General features: G+C 39.8%; 1 protein-coding gene across 7 annotated transcripts in view; it reads left to right on the top strand.

Moving 5' to 3' along the window:
* Window positions 1-18,104, top strand: part of INPP5A (inositol polyphosphate-5-phosphatase A) — a 331,577-nt gene that overhangs the window by 112,398 nt on the left and 201,075 nt on the right. For all 7 annotated transcript variants that reach the window (XR_014789433.1, XM_084845928.1, XM_084845927.1 and 4 more), the window contains exon 4: window positions 291-378. Coding sequence is in view for 6 of the 7 variants with exons in the window: in XM_084845928.1 (XP_084702054.1) it covers window positions 291-378 (88 nt within the window). In the remaining variant the exon portion in view is untranslated. The remainder of the gene's footprint in view (window positions 1-290; window positions 379-18,104) is intronic.

Here is an 18,104-nt window from a genome sequence, read left to right as displayed (position 1 = left end):
TGGAATGTGTTTGCAAAGATTTGGATAATGAGGGGCCACTGCAGGATTCACTTTGTGAAGGAGTGCAGATTGCAGAACCAAAATGGATCAAAGTGAGGAAAGGAGAAGTAGAATAGCAATTCATTAAATGAGGTAATTTATTCCTGATGTTCAGTTGTGGCTAATTTCCATTTTAGCCTTCTGAAATCTAATGGGCTCATAACATGTTTTTGATTTTAAACAAAATGAATAGGTATTTAGATGTCTAGAAAAATATTTACTCTGTGTCTCTTTCATTTTGTATCTTTTAGAGAATTGTTATCAAGTGATGCAATGAAAGACTACAACAGAGCTCGGGTTTATCTCGATGAGAACTTCAAGTCACAGGAACATTTTACGGTAAATATCTTTGTGCAGTTTCATTCTCAGTCCATGTCGGCAGGACACTACTTGTTCATCATCACATGGGGCTTCTTTTGAGTTCCATGGCTGGTGGTGAAGATTACACATTTAGGCTGCAATTGTATATGGGGGGTAAACTCCTCTGGATATAGTGGGACTTACATTCTAAGTAAGCCTGAGGATTGCGCCACTCATCAGTGTACTGCAAACACTTACAGCCTACGTTGATACTTGAGATAAAATGACATGATCACTGCACAATGAAGAAAGCTTTTTGTATGATCAGGTATTATGGTGGTGCTTTATGTGTATGCTCTCTTTCTTGCCTTAAAGGGTATAGGCAAGTTCTGTTTTTAATGAGTCAGTCACCAGTGATAGTGTTGCAGTGTGATAGGGCCAGAGGCAGTCTGCTACATGCTTCAGGCGAGTTTACATGGCAAAATCATAAGAAGTGTTTATCTGTCTCATGTTGCTGTGGCAATGCAGTTTTGCTTTCACCCAACAAGGTTTTATTATATTACGCTGTATTACTAATAAATAAATAGATAAATAACCCATTAATAGGGCCAATGAAGAAACCACATAATTTATTTATTCAGATATTTTTAGGCTGCCTTTTAGGATAAAAACCCTCACGAGGTGGCTTGGATAAAAGAATAAAAGTACAGTATGCACACTCATAAACTACAAATATCACAGGTTCGATAAAACAGTCAATTTGAAACAGCAGTATAACTGTCAGGAGCCCCCTAGTTGCCTCTTTAAGTCCCCTCCAATAGCCAACTCACGACACAGATGAAAGGGATTCTTTCCAAGGCTTTATTCCTTTACAACTTAATGACTCTTTCAGATGCTAATCACCAGCGACTAAGCAAGGAAATGCACTGGAGTAGTTAGCAGAGTAGCCTAAGCTCCAGGTAAGGCAGTTGGTCCCCATTTGAAGGGGAAGAGCGGGAAAACTCTGAACTTATGGGCTGTGGAGAGGTCCTCCCTCTTACCCGGGGATTCTTGGGACGCAACTGTTGTTTTAGCACCAAGCGGGCAGAGCGCCGCCTCTCAACGCCCTCCATCAGGCGCCACTCCCTCCGTCTCCGCTGAGCATCCAGCAAGATCCCATCCCCCGCTCTCTCACCACTAGAGTCACTATCTCTCTCAGGAATGCAGGCAGGAGAAATCTCTCCCTGCCACTGTGCCTGTGAGAGATAAGTGAGCTCCTCTCCCACGGGTGGTTGGTCCTCCTCAGAATCAGAACTAGTCTGGGGCTCTGTGGGCTCAGTATCCACCCTGACAATAACCTAATAGCAGTATAATCTAACATCATGCCATTTAAAGAATAGCAAGAACATCCTAAACCAGCATCTAAGTAGCAGCACCATAAACCCTTTAAGAAAATGACCCTTGAAATGAATGGCTTCTTAAAGCCCATTTCAAAGCCTCAATTAACATCTGTTAAGTCTATGAGATGGGTAGAAGGTAAGTGTCCTCAATTACTGCATGTGCCATTTTCTATACATATCAACTTCTCTATTAATTAGTTTGATTGTCCAATTTAATAGGGTGTTTCACTAGGGCATTCAGATGCCACCCCAATGAGATTGCAAGAATGTATGAGGGGGGACCCTGTGGCTCACCCCCCCCAAATTGCCTACATGTTCTGGCCCAATCAGGACCTCATCGTCTCATGGAAGAGCTCTACCTGCATGCATCGGTAGAGGCATAGAGCCCCTTCTAACAAGCACTGAGCTCTTGGACAGCATAGAACATGGCTGCTGGGCAAGCCTGGCCTGTTTGGTCCAAAACCCACCTTCATGTGTCCTTTCTTGAACACATGGAGTGTAGCATCTTAATCTCCCTGCTGTCTGAGGTTAAGCCAGACTGAAAAGAGAATGTCGGTTATCAGATGTCTGTGTGATGAAAGTTTAATGGGACTAGTTGTGAGAGAGATTACCTTTGGAGAAGAGAGAGGCAAATTCCTTCTCAACCGTTCTGTCTGTATATCATGATTGGCCCAAAAAGAAAGTGGTACTGCCTCTCCTATCCCATCCCCTGGCATGTGAGACAGATCCAGTGGTGACAGATCCAACAAGGCAGGATCACCCCTCCCTTGCCCCCTCCCCAATAGCTTTGGATTTGCTTTTTTCATTTCCCCCTCCTAAATATAATGGTAAGACTCGGCTAGGAAGCTCACTGGGTGACTTTGGGCCAGTCGCTTGACTCTCGGCCTAACCTATCTCACAGTGTTGTTGTGATTATAAAATGGAAAGGCAGAGGATCTTGTATGCCGCCTTCTACTCCCTGGAGGAAAAGGTGGTATATAAATGTAACAAATAAATAAACTAATAGTAATTATTTATTTTGCGATTATAAAGGGAGGTTTAAAATATATTTATTTCTATTACATCTCTTGGCTGATTTTGCAATTTTTAAACTTTGCTTTTTTAAAATGTGTTGTCATAATTATTTATATGGTTGTCCACAGGGCCAGTAGCCCCAAATCTGTCTTTTGAGATTAATACACACTGTGAGAGTTTTTCAAATGGTCTATACTTGATACAGTATGTAATGTCACATTTGTATAGATGTGCACTAACCCCACAGTAGCTCTGTTGTAGTCTTTCATTGCCTCACTTGATATCAGTAAAGATATAGAGGACCATGTAAATGCCGCACAATGTTTGTCCATATAGATATCATCAGGATTCTTCTAAAGGTTCAGAAACCAGATGGATGCACACATGGCTTTCAGTGGGTGGATATTAGTGCCTGGTAAATATTCTACCCTGCTATTACATGGCTTCGTGCCATATTCCCCTCCTTCCTTGACTACCAATACCCTACTGCATTTTCTCTTAAGAAAAGTGGATCCTGGCAATATAATCCATGTAGAGTTGCTCCTGAGGAGTGTGTGTAAAAGTATGTTTCTCTGTGTGTATGCACCTCCCCTCATGATTCCTTAATCATGGTTAAGAGCACATCTGTAGCGGCAGATGGTGAAATAATCTCTTCAGAAGATTTTTGCTGTATCATCCCTTTGTTTACCTTTTCTGTTGCCCGTAACAGAATTCTTCTCATCTGCTTGCATTGTGGGGAAGGGCCATAGCTCAGTGGTAGAGCACCTGCTTTTTATGCAGAAGATCCCAGGTTCAATCCAGGTAGGACAAAGTAAAACTCTTGCCTGAAACCCTGGAGAGCCTCTGCCAGTCAGTGGCAAAATACTGGGCTAGATGGACCAGTGGCTTGACTCAGTATGAGGCAGCTTCCTGGCTTCCCCTATGCACCAAACACTGGGTGTTATGCAAAATATATGAACTCAGCTGCATCAGGGGAATGTTTGTACAACTAGGAAATTCTATGATGAACATTAGTGGTTGGAGGAAGAACCACTTGAAAACTAGATTTTTAAAAAAGAATTGGCACCATGTCCATTAGTGCATTGGTGTTTTATGTTCTCCACTTATCTATGGAGTATTCGGTTCTTTGGTTATCTATTTTCTAAATTCGATGTTCCATATGCTCTAGTTCAGGGCTGGGAAACCTCAGGCCCGGCTTCCAATCCGGCCCTCCAAGCTTCCCCTTAGGGCCACACCCCCTTCTCCCAACCACCGATTGTGCAAGTCTCTCAGCTTTTGTGCAATTTTCTCCCCATTCTAAAAGGCTGAAATGCCTCTCCTAAAGCTTAGCTACTGGCATTAAGAGCTTTAAACTAAACTATGCAGGGGAGGGGGGGATTGTATTTTTGCCCCACCCCTTTTGCCTTTGGCTCCACCCTCTTTGTCTTTGGCTCCACACTGCTTTAATGCAGCCCCCAACAGCTTCTTTGAAATTGAATTCGGCCCTGGGGCTGAAAGAAGTTCCCCAAGCCTGCTCTAGTTTATATTCAATGCTTTATCTTTCATTTTATCAACTGTGGTTCTTCTGCATCTCTTTCTTTCATGCCCCACATCTGTTTTCTATCAAGCATGAAACAGTCTGACCTCTCTGTTTAAGCCACCGCCTTCTCTTCTTTAATATCTCTCATCAAAACATGTTTCTTTATTACCTTTCCAGAAAAATCGAATCTTTTACTTTGTTTACCCTTCTACAACCATCTGACTCGCTAGTTATTTATTTGACATTCGGTCACTCTGTCTTTTGTTTGAGTTCTTGTCCACTGAAATTTCCTTTCATGGAGCAAAAGGTATCTGTCTGCATATTGGCTTCCACACAGAACTTTCTCTTCTAGCGACGCAGAAAGAATTTTGGTACACGTTCACCAGCTTAGCAAGAGTGCCACAGTGTTATAGCTGCCTTGCCTATGATCAGATGACTGGGAGAAGCACCTAAAATGGCAGTTCAGTGATATTTCTGGCCCAGGAAAAACATTGCTGCAGTCAGAAGGATGAAGGGATCTAGAGGCTGCTGGGAAACATTGGGTGTAATGGTAAGGAGAGATAAGCAGGTGATCAGGGCATTCAAGAGAATAGTTATAGTGGATAACCCAAGACACTGATTTTGTTTGTCCTGGCACCACTTGGGTTTGATGTGAAGTCACCGAACCATTATATTTGTAGTAAGTACAAAACCATTGGTAAATCCAAGGCAAAAGATGTTCTTCAGTAGATCAAAGCTGTCAGTGCTTTACTTCGAAATGTAGCCTTTCAATGTGGCTCCTTGTGCAAATTTTAATTGAAGACTGAAGTTATAGCTCTAGGATCCAACTTCTATACTTTATAGTTTTGTAATTATTGTCAAGCTGTAATTACTATTTTTTGAGATGTTGAGGTTCTTCTTAAATATGTTGTAAACTGCCTGACTTTTTTAAATGGAAAGGTGAGGTACAATTGCATTGTACAAATATTTTAAATAATTAATAGTAATTTGTTTTAAATTGCCACCAAAAATGAGAGCAAGGGGGTCAGAATATTGAGGGGATATAAATGAAAGCAACCCTGTTTTCTGCAGTTCCTTCCATTCTTCCAGTTTAGTTGGTCTCTCTCTCTCTCTCTCTCTCTCTCTCTGTGTGTGTGTGTGTGTGTGTGTGTGTTTGCTTTTGTTTTTTAAATAAATTGAGCATTTATTACACTGAATAACTAAGTCAGCAACTCATCCAAAACAGTTGTTGAGTCTGTCACTCAATTAGAGAAAAATATATCCATGTGGTGACATGATTGAAGTTTATTAAACTATGCGTGGTATGGAGAAAGTGGATAGAGATAAGTTTTTCTGAGTTGCATAGTGCTAGAATTCATGGTCATACAATGAAATTGATTGGCAGTAGATTTAGGGCAGGCAGAAGGAAGTACATTGTCAACCAACATATAGAGTTGGATCCAAAGGACTCTTCCATCAGTGGTTACATCCCCTGAGCAGAGAGTTCCACATAGAATGCTTCCACTGGTGGAAAGGGAGAACCACCTTGCCACTGTTCCAAAGGATCCTGCATCCCTCCATAGCAAGTTTTGGGGGGTATAGAGCCTGGAGCATGTGGGGGGAAATAGATGAAAATTGCCTCCTCCATTCCACCTTCAGAACACCTCAGTTGAATCAGAAGTCTTCTGTGGATGGAAGGAGCCCTTCCATTCATGACAGGCGTATTCCGGATCCAAACCATAAGTACTTGAAAGGTTGTCCCAGAGAGGAAGGCCAGGATCTCTTCTCGATCATCCCAGAATGCAGGACACGGAATAATGGGCTCAAGTTACAGGAAGCCAAATGCCGGCTGAACATCGGGAAAAACTTCCTGACTGTTAGAGCAATACGACCATGGAACCAATTACCTGGGGAGGTGGTGGGCTCTCTCCCACACTGGAGGCATTCAAGACGAGGCTGGACAGCCATCTGTCGGGGATGCTCTGACTTGGATTCCTGCATTGAGCAGGGGGTTGGACTTGATGGTCTTGTAGGCCCCTTCCAACCCTACTATTCTATGATTCTATGAATTTATGGAGTTTCCTGCCTCAAGGTGTGGTAATGCCTATTAGACAAATTCATGGAAAATAGGTCTATCAATGGGTATAAGTCATGATAGCTATATGGAACCTCCAGATTAAGAGGCAATATAGTATCAAATATCAGCTGCTGAGGTAGAATGATTTTGTCTCCAAAATGTCCTGTTTGTCAGTTTCCCGTAGACATCTATCAGACTGGCAACCGCTTTGGGATTATTTTATAATGAAAACTGGGTAAGAAATTTCTTAAATAATAAATAAATATGGGACGTAGCGTGCTAGACACAATGGACCTTTGGTCTGATCCACCTGGGCTCTTATTATGTTCTGTTTAAAGTTATTAGAATTAGGTGGAATTAGGTAACTAGTTCTATACTGTATATTCTCTAACTTCGATATTCACTTTGTAAATAGCACATTTCATTCAGCAGAACAAATTACCCCCAGCAATACCTCATTGAACATTTATTGTGTTTGTTGCTGTTCAACACCGTTTTGTTCTCTTGTCCCAACACCATTTTCCTCCTTCTCTGCTCTCATAGTCTGCTGCCATTTAATTTCATTGGTTGTGGGAACCCACATTTTGTTTACAAACATATGTCACATCATCATATAAGATATAAGTTTATGATGTCATCAACAAAATAGCACCAGTTGCTGCAACCAGTAGTATTAAACAGTGCCTAATTATGAAGCATAGAGGCCAGGGACTGAGAGTAAGAAAGGAGAATAGTGACCAAAGAAACAACCACTGAAACAACATGAACATGAACCTGTTCACAACAAATGCTGAAAATCTTTCATTTTAAATATAAATGTTCTCACAGTGATACATTTCCGTACCTTGACCTAATGAAACCTTTTAACGAAGGGATAGTAACTGTGCTATAATATAGGATAACATTATTAAATAAAGAGCATTATTTTACCTTAAAATTATGTTCTCATTATTACAAAAATGGGAAAGTTAATTTTTGTTAGATTAATGATATTTGAGCAATATTTTCAGTCAAGCTTGGCTTAAATAATTGGTCATTAATTGAAAAAGGAAATTGAATTGAATTTATCTTGTACATAAATCCTATGAGAATTATTAATGGGTCTCAGAAAATATCAGTGTGTTCCCAGAAATGAATGGAACATGCTGGATCTTGTGAGCATATTAACTGTGGCAGTTAGGGAGTTTTGCTAAATATAAGAAAATGATTTAGGAAGACTGACATAATTGAATTTCTTACAGAGAGGATTCAAATACTCGATTAGCTCTGAGAGACCGTTTTGTCTCTTTAAAACACTAAAGATTATTTCCTGCCCTCGCCCCCCCTCCCCTGGACAAAATTTCACACTCTGACCAGGAGATGGAGCTAAGGTATTAGTTTTACTCAAAATTATAACTTCTTAATATACTGAATACAGAAGTCAGTGAAGAGATTAGCTGTTCAGTGTTCCTTTCCCAAATTTGGGGAGATAGTTCTAAATGTCTGTTGCATAAGAGAAGGGACAGCTCCTAAGATCTGAGTGTCTGGGAACTAAGCTAGCTACAGGGCTAATATTAAAAATCCTTGTCATCGTTGTTTTCCAACAAGGTGCCCACCGGATGTTTTGGACTACAACTCCAATCAGCCCCAGCCAGAATGGACACCGTTGGTAGAACAGATTCCCCCTGCCCCTGGGAGCCCCTTATGTATCCAATCTGCTCCAGAGGGTTGGGGACACCTCTGGAGCAGATTTGGGGGCATCTGGGGGCAGGGAGTAGAAGAGGAAGTCCTGCTGTTTGAGTGGAAGTGAACCACAGAGTGATTCCACAGTGAACCCTCCGAGGTCCCCAGAACGATCTGGTCCTTTGCCCCTTGGTATGCCACAAATGGCTTATAATATCTGTGGACGTATAAACCTTTGAACCAATAAACTTAGTAACTTTTGTAGACTGAGTTGTAAAGCTGTGGTAGAGAGATAGAGTTAGTCTTTGTGATCTGAAAACATAGGTTAAAATTCTTCTGCTCACATAGGCTTTTTTCAGGGGGCAAAACAACTTGGACATTTAGTCTTCATTCCCAAGCAGTTACCTTATTTTAATTTCTGAGCCACAAACCTCCATGGGCCAGATCAGATGATAACTTTTTCCAATAAGAGTGAGAGCATGCCTTACTTCCCCACCTACCTGGAACGCCTGCCTCACTTTGGACAGTATGGCCACAAAGTCAGGGCTATAACTTTCAAATGGGGCCTCTGTGCATACAGTTGAATGACCATCATTCCATTTCACATAGTCAGTTTCTCAGATTAAATCCAGTAATTAATGGCTAAATCTGAACCTATGCATAGGGCCCACTAGACGCTTATGCTCCCATTTGAATGAACGCTAGCATCAGAAGAGGTATGTATACCCCTGCCCCTCCTCTGATGCTCACTCCAGCTCCCTGCCATGGACATGGGAGCAATCAGTAAAGTATTATCTGATCCATCTGAGTGACCGACTGAATGAGATTTAAATGGCTAAAAAACGAAAGGATGTGGATTACTTGTTGTGGCTTACAGCATTTGACTTCAGCATGAAATACTTCAAACATGTAATACTATGCATGTACCACTGTAGCCAACTTTTTAATCAGAATATTCCTAGCTCTCCCACAACTGGATAGTGGCACTGTTTGTTTATTGTTGCTATTGTGCCTCTGAGCCATTGCAGTATCTGAAGTACGTGTCTACTAAAATATGTTTTGGTCACATCTTGGTTCTTCCATTCCTTTCCTCTCTCTGTTGTTTGTTTCCCTTGCTTCAACTTCTCTTTATTGTATCCCTGCCTTCTTTGTGGTGTCAATTATAGATTGTAATGTTTGGTGCAGAGACTTGTCCTCTTTTGCTTTTTCTTATGTTGCTCAACAAAGCATGGTAGTTGAGACTCAAAGACTTACATTAGGTATCCCCAAGGACTTCAGTATGCCCAGTAGGATTATTGACTTGTCTTCGAATAGCAGATTCAAAGATCCCATATTATAAACTGCTATTGGAAGTGCTCCATTAAGAATGGGAAAAGAACCTCTTTTTTACATGTTTAAAATGTATTTATTTATTTGAAGATTTTTCAGTTTTACAAAGGAGCAATACATTAATCTTTCATTAATCAGCATTACATAAGCACTCATTTCAAACATAACCACCAGTTTTCACTGACATATTCTCTTTCCAGAGATCAAATTGGTTGAAAGTATAACACACAGTATATTTAAAAAGCATCTCTCTCTCTCTCCCCCTGGAATATATAGGATTGAAAGAGTTTAGCAGGCCTTTTACATATTGTCTTTTTAGTGTGAACAAATGGAGTGGGAACCATTTCCCCAAGAAATCCTTGAAATTAAGGCGAAAAGCAGCCGTAATTTGCATAGATACACTGTTCGTTAGAAGCAGTTCCCATACTTTGTCAAACCATCCCTGATGGTACCTGTGGGTAATTCCATCCTGAAGCCAGTTCACATTTCGCTGCTCTTAAGAGCAACCAAAAATTCATGATATGTATTAGTCGTAATGTATTTCTCTAAGTTATCTAACAAAATGAGTGCCCTCATTTTCAAAATGGGGTTATTATATGCAAATGATGTACCTCCATGTGACAGCCAGTGGCATCAGAGGTGGGACAGGCATGTCAGATCAGGAGCTGAGTCGGGAAACACTAACGTAAAGCTGAATGTGCAGAACTAGGTGTGTTGTTCTTTCGGTCTGCCCTCTGTCCGGTGATGGACCATTATCAATAATATAATAATTGTACCATCATTGTACATGGTGTTTTATAGGTTAGCATAAATAAAAAATAGATCCCTGTCTTCATGAGTTAAAACTCTTTTTTGATAGTGGGAGTGAGATGGGGAACATTTATTATTATTTGCCAATACCTTGGCAATGCAGTTAATAAAACTAAAAGGTTTTTTTAAAATCCATTTTTATAGAGAATCATGATCACTACTATACAAACTTTATTCATTCCTGCTGATCCTAGAGACAAATTACCTTTTGGGGAATCCCTTTCTGGATTCTTATTACTATGGGGATGGTTGTACCTTCTCACTTTGGGCTATTAGATATGGTAGAGGATGTAACACCCTATTTTTCCAGATTTGAAATGGCCAGTTTAAACAATCCAAATCTGTACATACATTATTAAAATTGTTTTTAGCAACTGACATAGTCAAGTTCCATCGACCCTTTGATGTCAGCACAACTGTTTTTTGAGGATTTGAATGTAGTTTGAATAAACGTAAACCTTTTCTATTTCTACAATGCCAGCTACTGCTTCAATGCCAAATACTTGGATAAGTGTCTTCGGCTCATTTAGAAAATGAAAATAAATCATTTCTGTGATTCTAAAAAGCAAAGAACAGGAGCTGCTTCATCTGGGGTTGCATTAGGTACGGAAATCAGATATATTGAATTAGTGTATTGAATTTATCCCTGAAACAACTTTTATAATGTATTAAATCTGATAAAGTATTAATAAAGGATAAATGGAAACACAGATTGAGATGACTCAATTAAAATGTATAAATTGATTTTAAAGCATCACTGTAGCACTTCACTTCAGTCACTGGTGTATTTTGATGGTTGATGAGCAAAGATGTCCCGTCCCCCCTATTTCCTAATCACCTTGTACAACGCTGTCTGATTATGTTGTAAAACTAGCTTTGTTGGACTAGAAGAAAGACATAAAATGTCATAATGCACTACTTTCCTACCTTATTCCTTCCCTGGTTTTCTTACTTCTTGCAAAAAAAGTTAAATAAGTACTTCACATATGGAAAATGTGACACAATTGTTCGTAATCCTTTTGTGTTCTGGTATAGATATAGAAGTAATCATGTCAGCTTCCATATTTTGTGTTACTAATGGAACAACTTGGAGAAAAAGCCCAAAGAATATGGGCAGAAATGAACTTTTAGCCTATTTCACAAAGAGATTTCAAAGGTACACTTCAAGACTGCAATCATATAAGGTACTTACTTCAAAGTAAATCCCATTGAATCAGTTGAACTAATTTCCAAGGAAATATGTTTACGTTTGGGCTGCAAATGAAAAACAATTTCCATCATTGTCATGTTGGCACTATTTAAAGGACCCAGCTGAGGTTGCTAAAATAAGATAGTATAAGATAGTGACCTTATGATCCTGAAACTGGAAAACGGAAATTTAACAGTGCAATCCTATGCTTAGTTTACTTAGAAGTAAGTCCCACTGTATTCAGTTTAGGATCGCAGCATTAAAAATACAGACGAATTTTGTAGATCAGAATGGTTTTTAAGTTTGGGATTTTTCCCATGTTAAACTGGATGCTGTAAATGCATAAGTGGGTCTTTTTATTTCTGTAGGATTGTGTTATATGCAGTTGCATGGAGTGTTGTAACAATTATTATTTATTGGATTTTCATGAGACAAGAAAAATCCCTTCCTTTATGCCAGTTTTTGGCTGTAGTGTTTATGGTAGGGGTGGACAACTTGTAGCCCTCCAGATGTTTTGGCCTACAACTCCTATTAACCCTAGACAACATAACCAATGGTGAAGGATGTTGAGAGCTGTAGGACTTCTGACTAAATAAGCATAGGATTGCGCCTTAAATATTTTATTTTGCTCCCAATCAGTCAGTTGGCTCTGTGTTCCTATGACCCCAGTGCTATCAGTGAGCAGCTTTATATAAATTGGGGACTTGAGATGGCGCCTGGCAGAGTACTGATTCCTTGCTTAGAAAGTGGTGGATATGTACACATATTCTGTTTTGACATTTCTCATGAATTCACGTTTTTAACAGTTAAACTAGGAAGCCTATGAATGAAAATCACAAATGGGTTGGATTCAGACTTAATCATACTTTTTGGAATCCATGGGACTTAAATTAGTCATGACCGACTTAAGTACCATTGCTTTCTGTGGGCCTGGCTCCAGGTATGACTAAATCTCTGTCTAGCCCAATAACTGGAGGCATTTTGCTTTGCATTCTGTGCAACCTGATCCTCCCCTTCTTCTCCCCAAGAACTGCTTTGATAAATCAGGATATCTCTGTGCTTAACCCGCACATGAGGCACCACTGCAATCTGCACAATCTTCAGATTGAAGGGAACTGCTGTGGATCTGAGACTTTCCCTTTTTGTGTCTTTATAAATCTATGTGCCATAACTAAAAGGGGTGAAGGGGGGAAGAGCTGAGAGAGTGAGAGAGTCCCAGCACTGCACAGGACCCTCTGAATGTGACTGAATTAACATCCAGCAGAAATGAAGTTAATTGCCATCCGTATGCATTGTTTCCCTCTCTACTCTCCTGAAGGTTAGCACAGAGAAATGCTATGGTCACCCATCTGGAGTGTAGGCAGAAAGCCTTGTGAAGGAATAGATAATCCCAAGGCTCTCCTAGAGGAAAATATAGTAACAGGTTAAAGCGCTACGGTTCAGCAAGGGTGCAGTTCACTATGGTCTGTGACTACACAATGTCCATTGATTTCAGTGAGACTTGCATACAACAACTAATGGCATTTTTAAAGTTTGTAGATGTCGCTTGGCAGTGATTAAAGTAGGAAAAGAGCCTTTTGAAAGGCATATATTATTCTAGATGAAGTACTCTGCTTGGAACGGAGCTGCCTCTCAAAACTCTGTCTGATGGTAAAATCTGAAAATAATTGCTTGCAGAATAATAAAATGCTGTGTGAAGAAACTTGATAATACATTTGCCAGTAGACATTCAGCTAATTCATAAATAAGAGCAGCGTGACTTCTGGAGAAATAGCATGAATATTATTTAATGATATGAACTAATGGGCATATTGGAGCTTTTGAATATTGCATTTGCTATAATGAAGTATTGATGGCAGAAAAGAAAGCAGTACTTCATTTTGAAAGCTCTTTTTTATATTAGTATCATGAGATGTTCTGAAGCTGCAATGTCTTCTCAGGCGTATTTTTGTAATAGAAACCTCCACACTCCTGCATGCATTCAAAATGCCTCATTTAAAAGTAACTTGATTGATAAGTAAATATTCTAAATACTGTGCGCACACTTCCTAATATAAGTTGCTTCATTAGAATTTGTCACTAAAACATTACATTTATGATGTTTGCTTATAGGTTTATTTGCAGAGATTTCAAACCTCCCATATTTATGAATCCTAAGAGTGAGTAATTATATTATCTTTTAAAAATACACTTATAAAACAGATTCCATAGGGAAAGCTGTGTTAATCTGCAAGAAAAACTAGGGCTGCAACCCTATAAGCACTTAACTGAGAGGAAGTCCTATTGAACTCAGTAGGGCTTACTTCTGAGTAGACATGTATAGGATTGCACCCACACTCTCTTCATCTGGTGTTTGTAAAACAGCATTCATAAAAATATAAAACCTACTAGATTGCCTAGCTATTATCGAAATAATCCTATAATACTTATTTTCAGACACTGAATGCTAGCCCCAATTAAAAGTTGACAAAACTACATGCTTGTACACCATGGTCACCATAGTTAAGAGATCAAGAAGAAACCATAGCCCTTAAGTTTCCCCCTTAAGTTCAGTTACACTGACCTTAATCATGGTTAACACTAACCAGGTTTTCTTCTTAACTAGGATTTGAAAACAAGGGTTGAAGTGTATCAAGAAACTCATGCTAATGATAACTAGCACCAACTTTAACTAGTTATTTCAGGTTCTCCCTTAGCCACATTGGTTAACTGTCTTCAAACTGTTTTCACATCCTTAGTGTCCTTTAGATTTACGGCAGTAGTTTGGGATCTGTGGGTTCATTGGACAGCGCTACTCTAAATGTTTAAAGTCCGTCAGCACCTCAAGCCGTTTTCAGTTGTGCCAACCTTGGTATTTATTTATAATGAAAATATAATAGTAAGACTGGTCCTATATATCGTATATTAAACCAGGATTCTTCTGGATTAAATTAAACATAGGGCAGTGCATACATATTTGCCACAGAGACCAGATTCAAGGGCAACAATTGGGTGGTAGGTTGTGTTTGCTGGTAGATCATAAGTTGTAGGCTTTACAGTAATTACTAGAGGCACAGTTGTGCCTCCAATAGATAAGGTGATCAGTCAAAAAAGGATTCTGCCATGTTAAATGAAAATCGGGCTGGGTTATTAAAACCTTAATAAAATCGAAAGGGTTTAACCAATCTTCCTGAAAATCGCACGTGCCAGACATAAATGTTTTACATAACCCGAACATTTCAGGAAGATTGGATAAAGATTGAGGGCGAAAGGGAAGTTAACAGAAAAAATAAAATAAGTACTTGGTCATGCAGTTTTGGCACTGAAAACATGTGTTGGCAACCTCACCTCCCTTTTAGGAGAAGTGTTTGGTTCTCGCCGCCCTTTGGGGAGAAGAAGAGTCCTCTTTTCTCTTTTTGAACATGTTTTCTCTTGGCTTTGAGACTATTTTGGGCTATCTTTCCCCAAACCAGTTTCTCTGAGCTAGGCACCTGGCGCCTGAACAGCTTGGTGTAGTTTTTGCCCACTATTTTATTTCACTCAGTGCTGAAACATGGGCTTCACAACACTTTTCAGTTTAAAATACTGTCTTCACACTCTGTCTGGATTAATTTTCCCTACCTGGACTTTGCTGAGTTCTACACTCTGGATTCTAGGAGAGGTCTCTTTCAACCTTCTTCTGGGTCCACAAAAGCCTGGCCTTCAGATCTCTCCTTGGGATCTGCAGAGGTAGCTATACATTCCTTTTAATCCCTCCATCCCATCACTCCCTTCCTTTACTCTAGAAGTTTGGACCATACTGCTATATAGCTGAAAGCTTCAAACACTGCATTTAACTAATTTGGATTGGTGGAAGTTTAAGTACCACTTAGTACAATTGAAAATGCTGCTGGGCTTACTTGAGCCTACCAACATTGTTTTGGGTCAAATAACATTGGGCTACTGGGCCTACTAACATTGTGTTTTGTTTTGTTTTGTTTTGTTTTAATAAGACTTAGAAAGTGTTAAACTGTAGTGTATTTTGCATAGTGTACACATGTATTTTCTTTGTAATCATTGCATGTTTCACATTTTACTTTTGTATATGATGTTCTTCTGCATTTAATTTTCTTTATAAACCATTTATATCTTAAGACTTCTTGTGTGACATGATTTCATTTGTTCAACGATTTAAAAGGGTATTCACTGTTTTCCTGCTTAAGTTTTAAAATATATTTTCAAACATATTAAACTTGTGGATAGCTTTTTAGATAGCAGGGATCTGTATTGGGACCAGTGCTTTTCAACGTGTTCATAAAGATAGTGTGGCGTAGTGGTTAGAGTGTTGGACTGGAACCTGGGAGATCTGGGTTCTAATCCCCACTTGGCCATGAAGCTCACTGGGTGGCTTTGGGCCACTCACTGACTCTGAGCCTAACCTACCTCACATGGTTGTTGTGAGCATGAAATGGAGGAGGAGGATGCCCATGGAAGCTGCCTTGGGTTATTTGCAAGCGGAAAAGGGGCAGGATGTAAATGTAATAATAATAAATGTAATAACAATAATAATAGTAGTAGGAATAATAAATGATCTGGAACTAGGACTAAGCAGCAAGGTGACCAAGTTTGCTGATTACACCAAATTATTTAGGGTAGTTAAAACAAAGAGGTATTGCGAAGAGTTCCAAAAGGATCATTCCATAGTGGAAAAATGCACATCAAAATGGCAAATGCAGTTCTATATAAGCAAATGCAAAGTGATGAACCCCTTCATGGATCACTGCCTTGTTGTGGCGAAGGGGCTTGCGTAACTCAGTGAAGCCATAAGCTGTGCCGTGCAGGGCCACCCAAGATGGACAGGTCATGGTGGAGAGTTCTGACAAAATGTGATCCACTGGAGAAGGAAATGGCAACCCACTCCAGTATTCTTGCCAAGAAAACCCCATGGAACGTCTTCTCAGGGCAATTTCTGCAGATCTGAACAAAAAGAAAAGTGCAAACTTCCCAGTTACACAGGGTGGTTTGTACAACAGAATCAAAAGTATGTTGTATCATGCACTCAGAAATTTTAATTAATGTTTATCATAGAAGCTTCCACACTGCCAGTCATTTTTTCAAAACCACTTTTGAATGAGAGATATAGATTGAAATTGTATGAAAGCCTATTTATTTATTTATTTATTGCATTTTTTCTGCCTTTTAGCTCAAAAGTCTCCCAAGGTGACTTACAGAGATAGGAAATAAGACAGCCCCTGTCCACAGGTGTACATCCTAAAAGACATAACATGAAAGGAAAGGGGATTGGGAGTGAAGAGGAAACACAGAGCCAAGATAGAGATGCCATGTGGCGTAGCTGTTCCTCATTACACACTGCATGGTGCATACAGTAACACAATGCAAAAGGAGGATCATCAAATCAAACATGCTATAAAGGCTTTGGACATGTCAAGTTTACAACCCAACAATTCACATGCACATTGAACTCAAACAGTAAGTGAAGACAGTTCCTGCCTGCAGGCTTACAGTCTAAAAAGACGTGACACACAAGGAAAAAAGAATAGGGAGGGATGAGGGGGGGAAATAGGATGCAATTCTAGGCACATTTAGGCAGAAATAATTTCTACAACTCCCAGCGTTCCCCAGCCAGCCTTTCAGTAAGAATGGTGCTGCTTCTGACTCTCATCTCCCTCAGCACAGCCTGCTGGAATGGAATTTTTAGGCTGCCTTTAAGGGTAGAATTTATAAGGGTAGAACTTAGAGGATAAAAAGAAATAAAACTCTACAGATGGGCAATCTTTTAAAAATAAACACTTTATTTTTGAAATAGATTATCTTTTTCTACAAGAAAATGGTGCCGATTCTGAAGTCAGTGTGTTCAGCATCAGGATAGCACAAGCTAGCTCCATTTTATTTCTGCAGTCATAGTTATGATATAATTTAAGTGAGTTTAAAGTATAAAACTACACATGCCCAAAGTACTATTATTTTTTAATCAGGGTTGGCAAACAATTGTACGCCATGGATTGGTGAGACAGGGGTGTGAACTTGTTCCTGTATTCCAAAGGCTGCTTTTCTGTGTGATTCTGAGAATATCACATGATATTTTAATTTTGATCATCATCATTGATTTTATGGTTTGGGGTGTTTTTGTGTATGTGTGAAGGGCGGGGGGTTGCAAAGGGTTCCTGCTGGCTTCCAAGGGATATAATCCCCATTATCTTCATTACATACAAAGGAATGCCTATACTTTCTCCTAAGCAGTCCAGTCCTTACTTCTTACAAATAAGATATGCGTAATCTGGAGAGCTTCGGCTATTAGGTGGTACATAAATAAATAATTTTTGTGCTGTGCTGCTTCTGAATAGGCCTGCTCTGGTGGATGCTTTGTGATGGATTTTTTGATGCTTTCAAGAACAGAAGCATGGATGTCGGGAGGCTTTCAGAACTTGTCCCTATGTTCCAAAGGCTGCTTTTCTTTGTGGCTCTGAGTGGAACACATCTTATTTTAATTATTATCATTGTTATTATAGCTGTGTGGACCCTCTGCTCCCTTTCATTATCTTAAAGTCACCCGACTCTCTGTGAAATGAGAGTTATTGCTAGAACAGGAGAATGTGGATGCAAAGGAGTACTTTTGTGTGGTTATGTGATTCCCCCCCTTCTTTGCATGTTTTGTGTCTCAGTTTTCTCCTTCTGTGGTATGGGTCAGGGATTCAAAGACTGCTCCTCATCCACTGACCCCCCCTTGGCTCCACGTCTCATGAGCTCTTTGCTCTGCCTCTCATGACCCCTTGGCTATGCCTCTGCTGACCTGCACTCTGTCCCACCATTCAGACTGGCTACCAGCTT

This window comes from Heloderma suspectum, chromosome 3 (genome assembly GCF_057233095.1).
Source record: "Heloderma suspectum isolate Gila_16-S chromosome 3, 16-S_ref, whole genome shotgun sequence".
NCBI lineage: Eukaryota > Metazoa > Chordata > Lepidosauria > Squamata > Helodermatidae > Heloderma > Heloderma suspectum.
The sequence above is the reverse complement of the archived record's forward strand: the minus strand, read 5'-3'. Positions and strand labels throughout refer to the sequence as shown.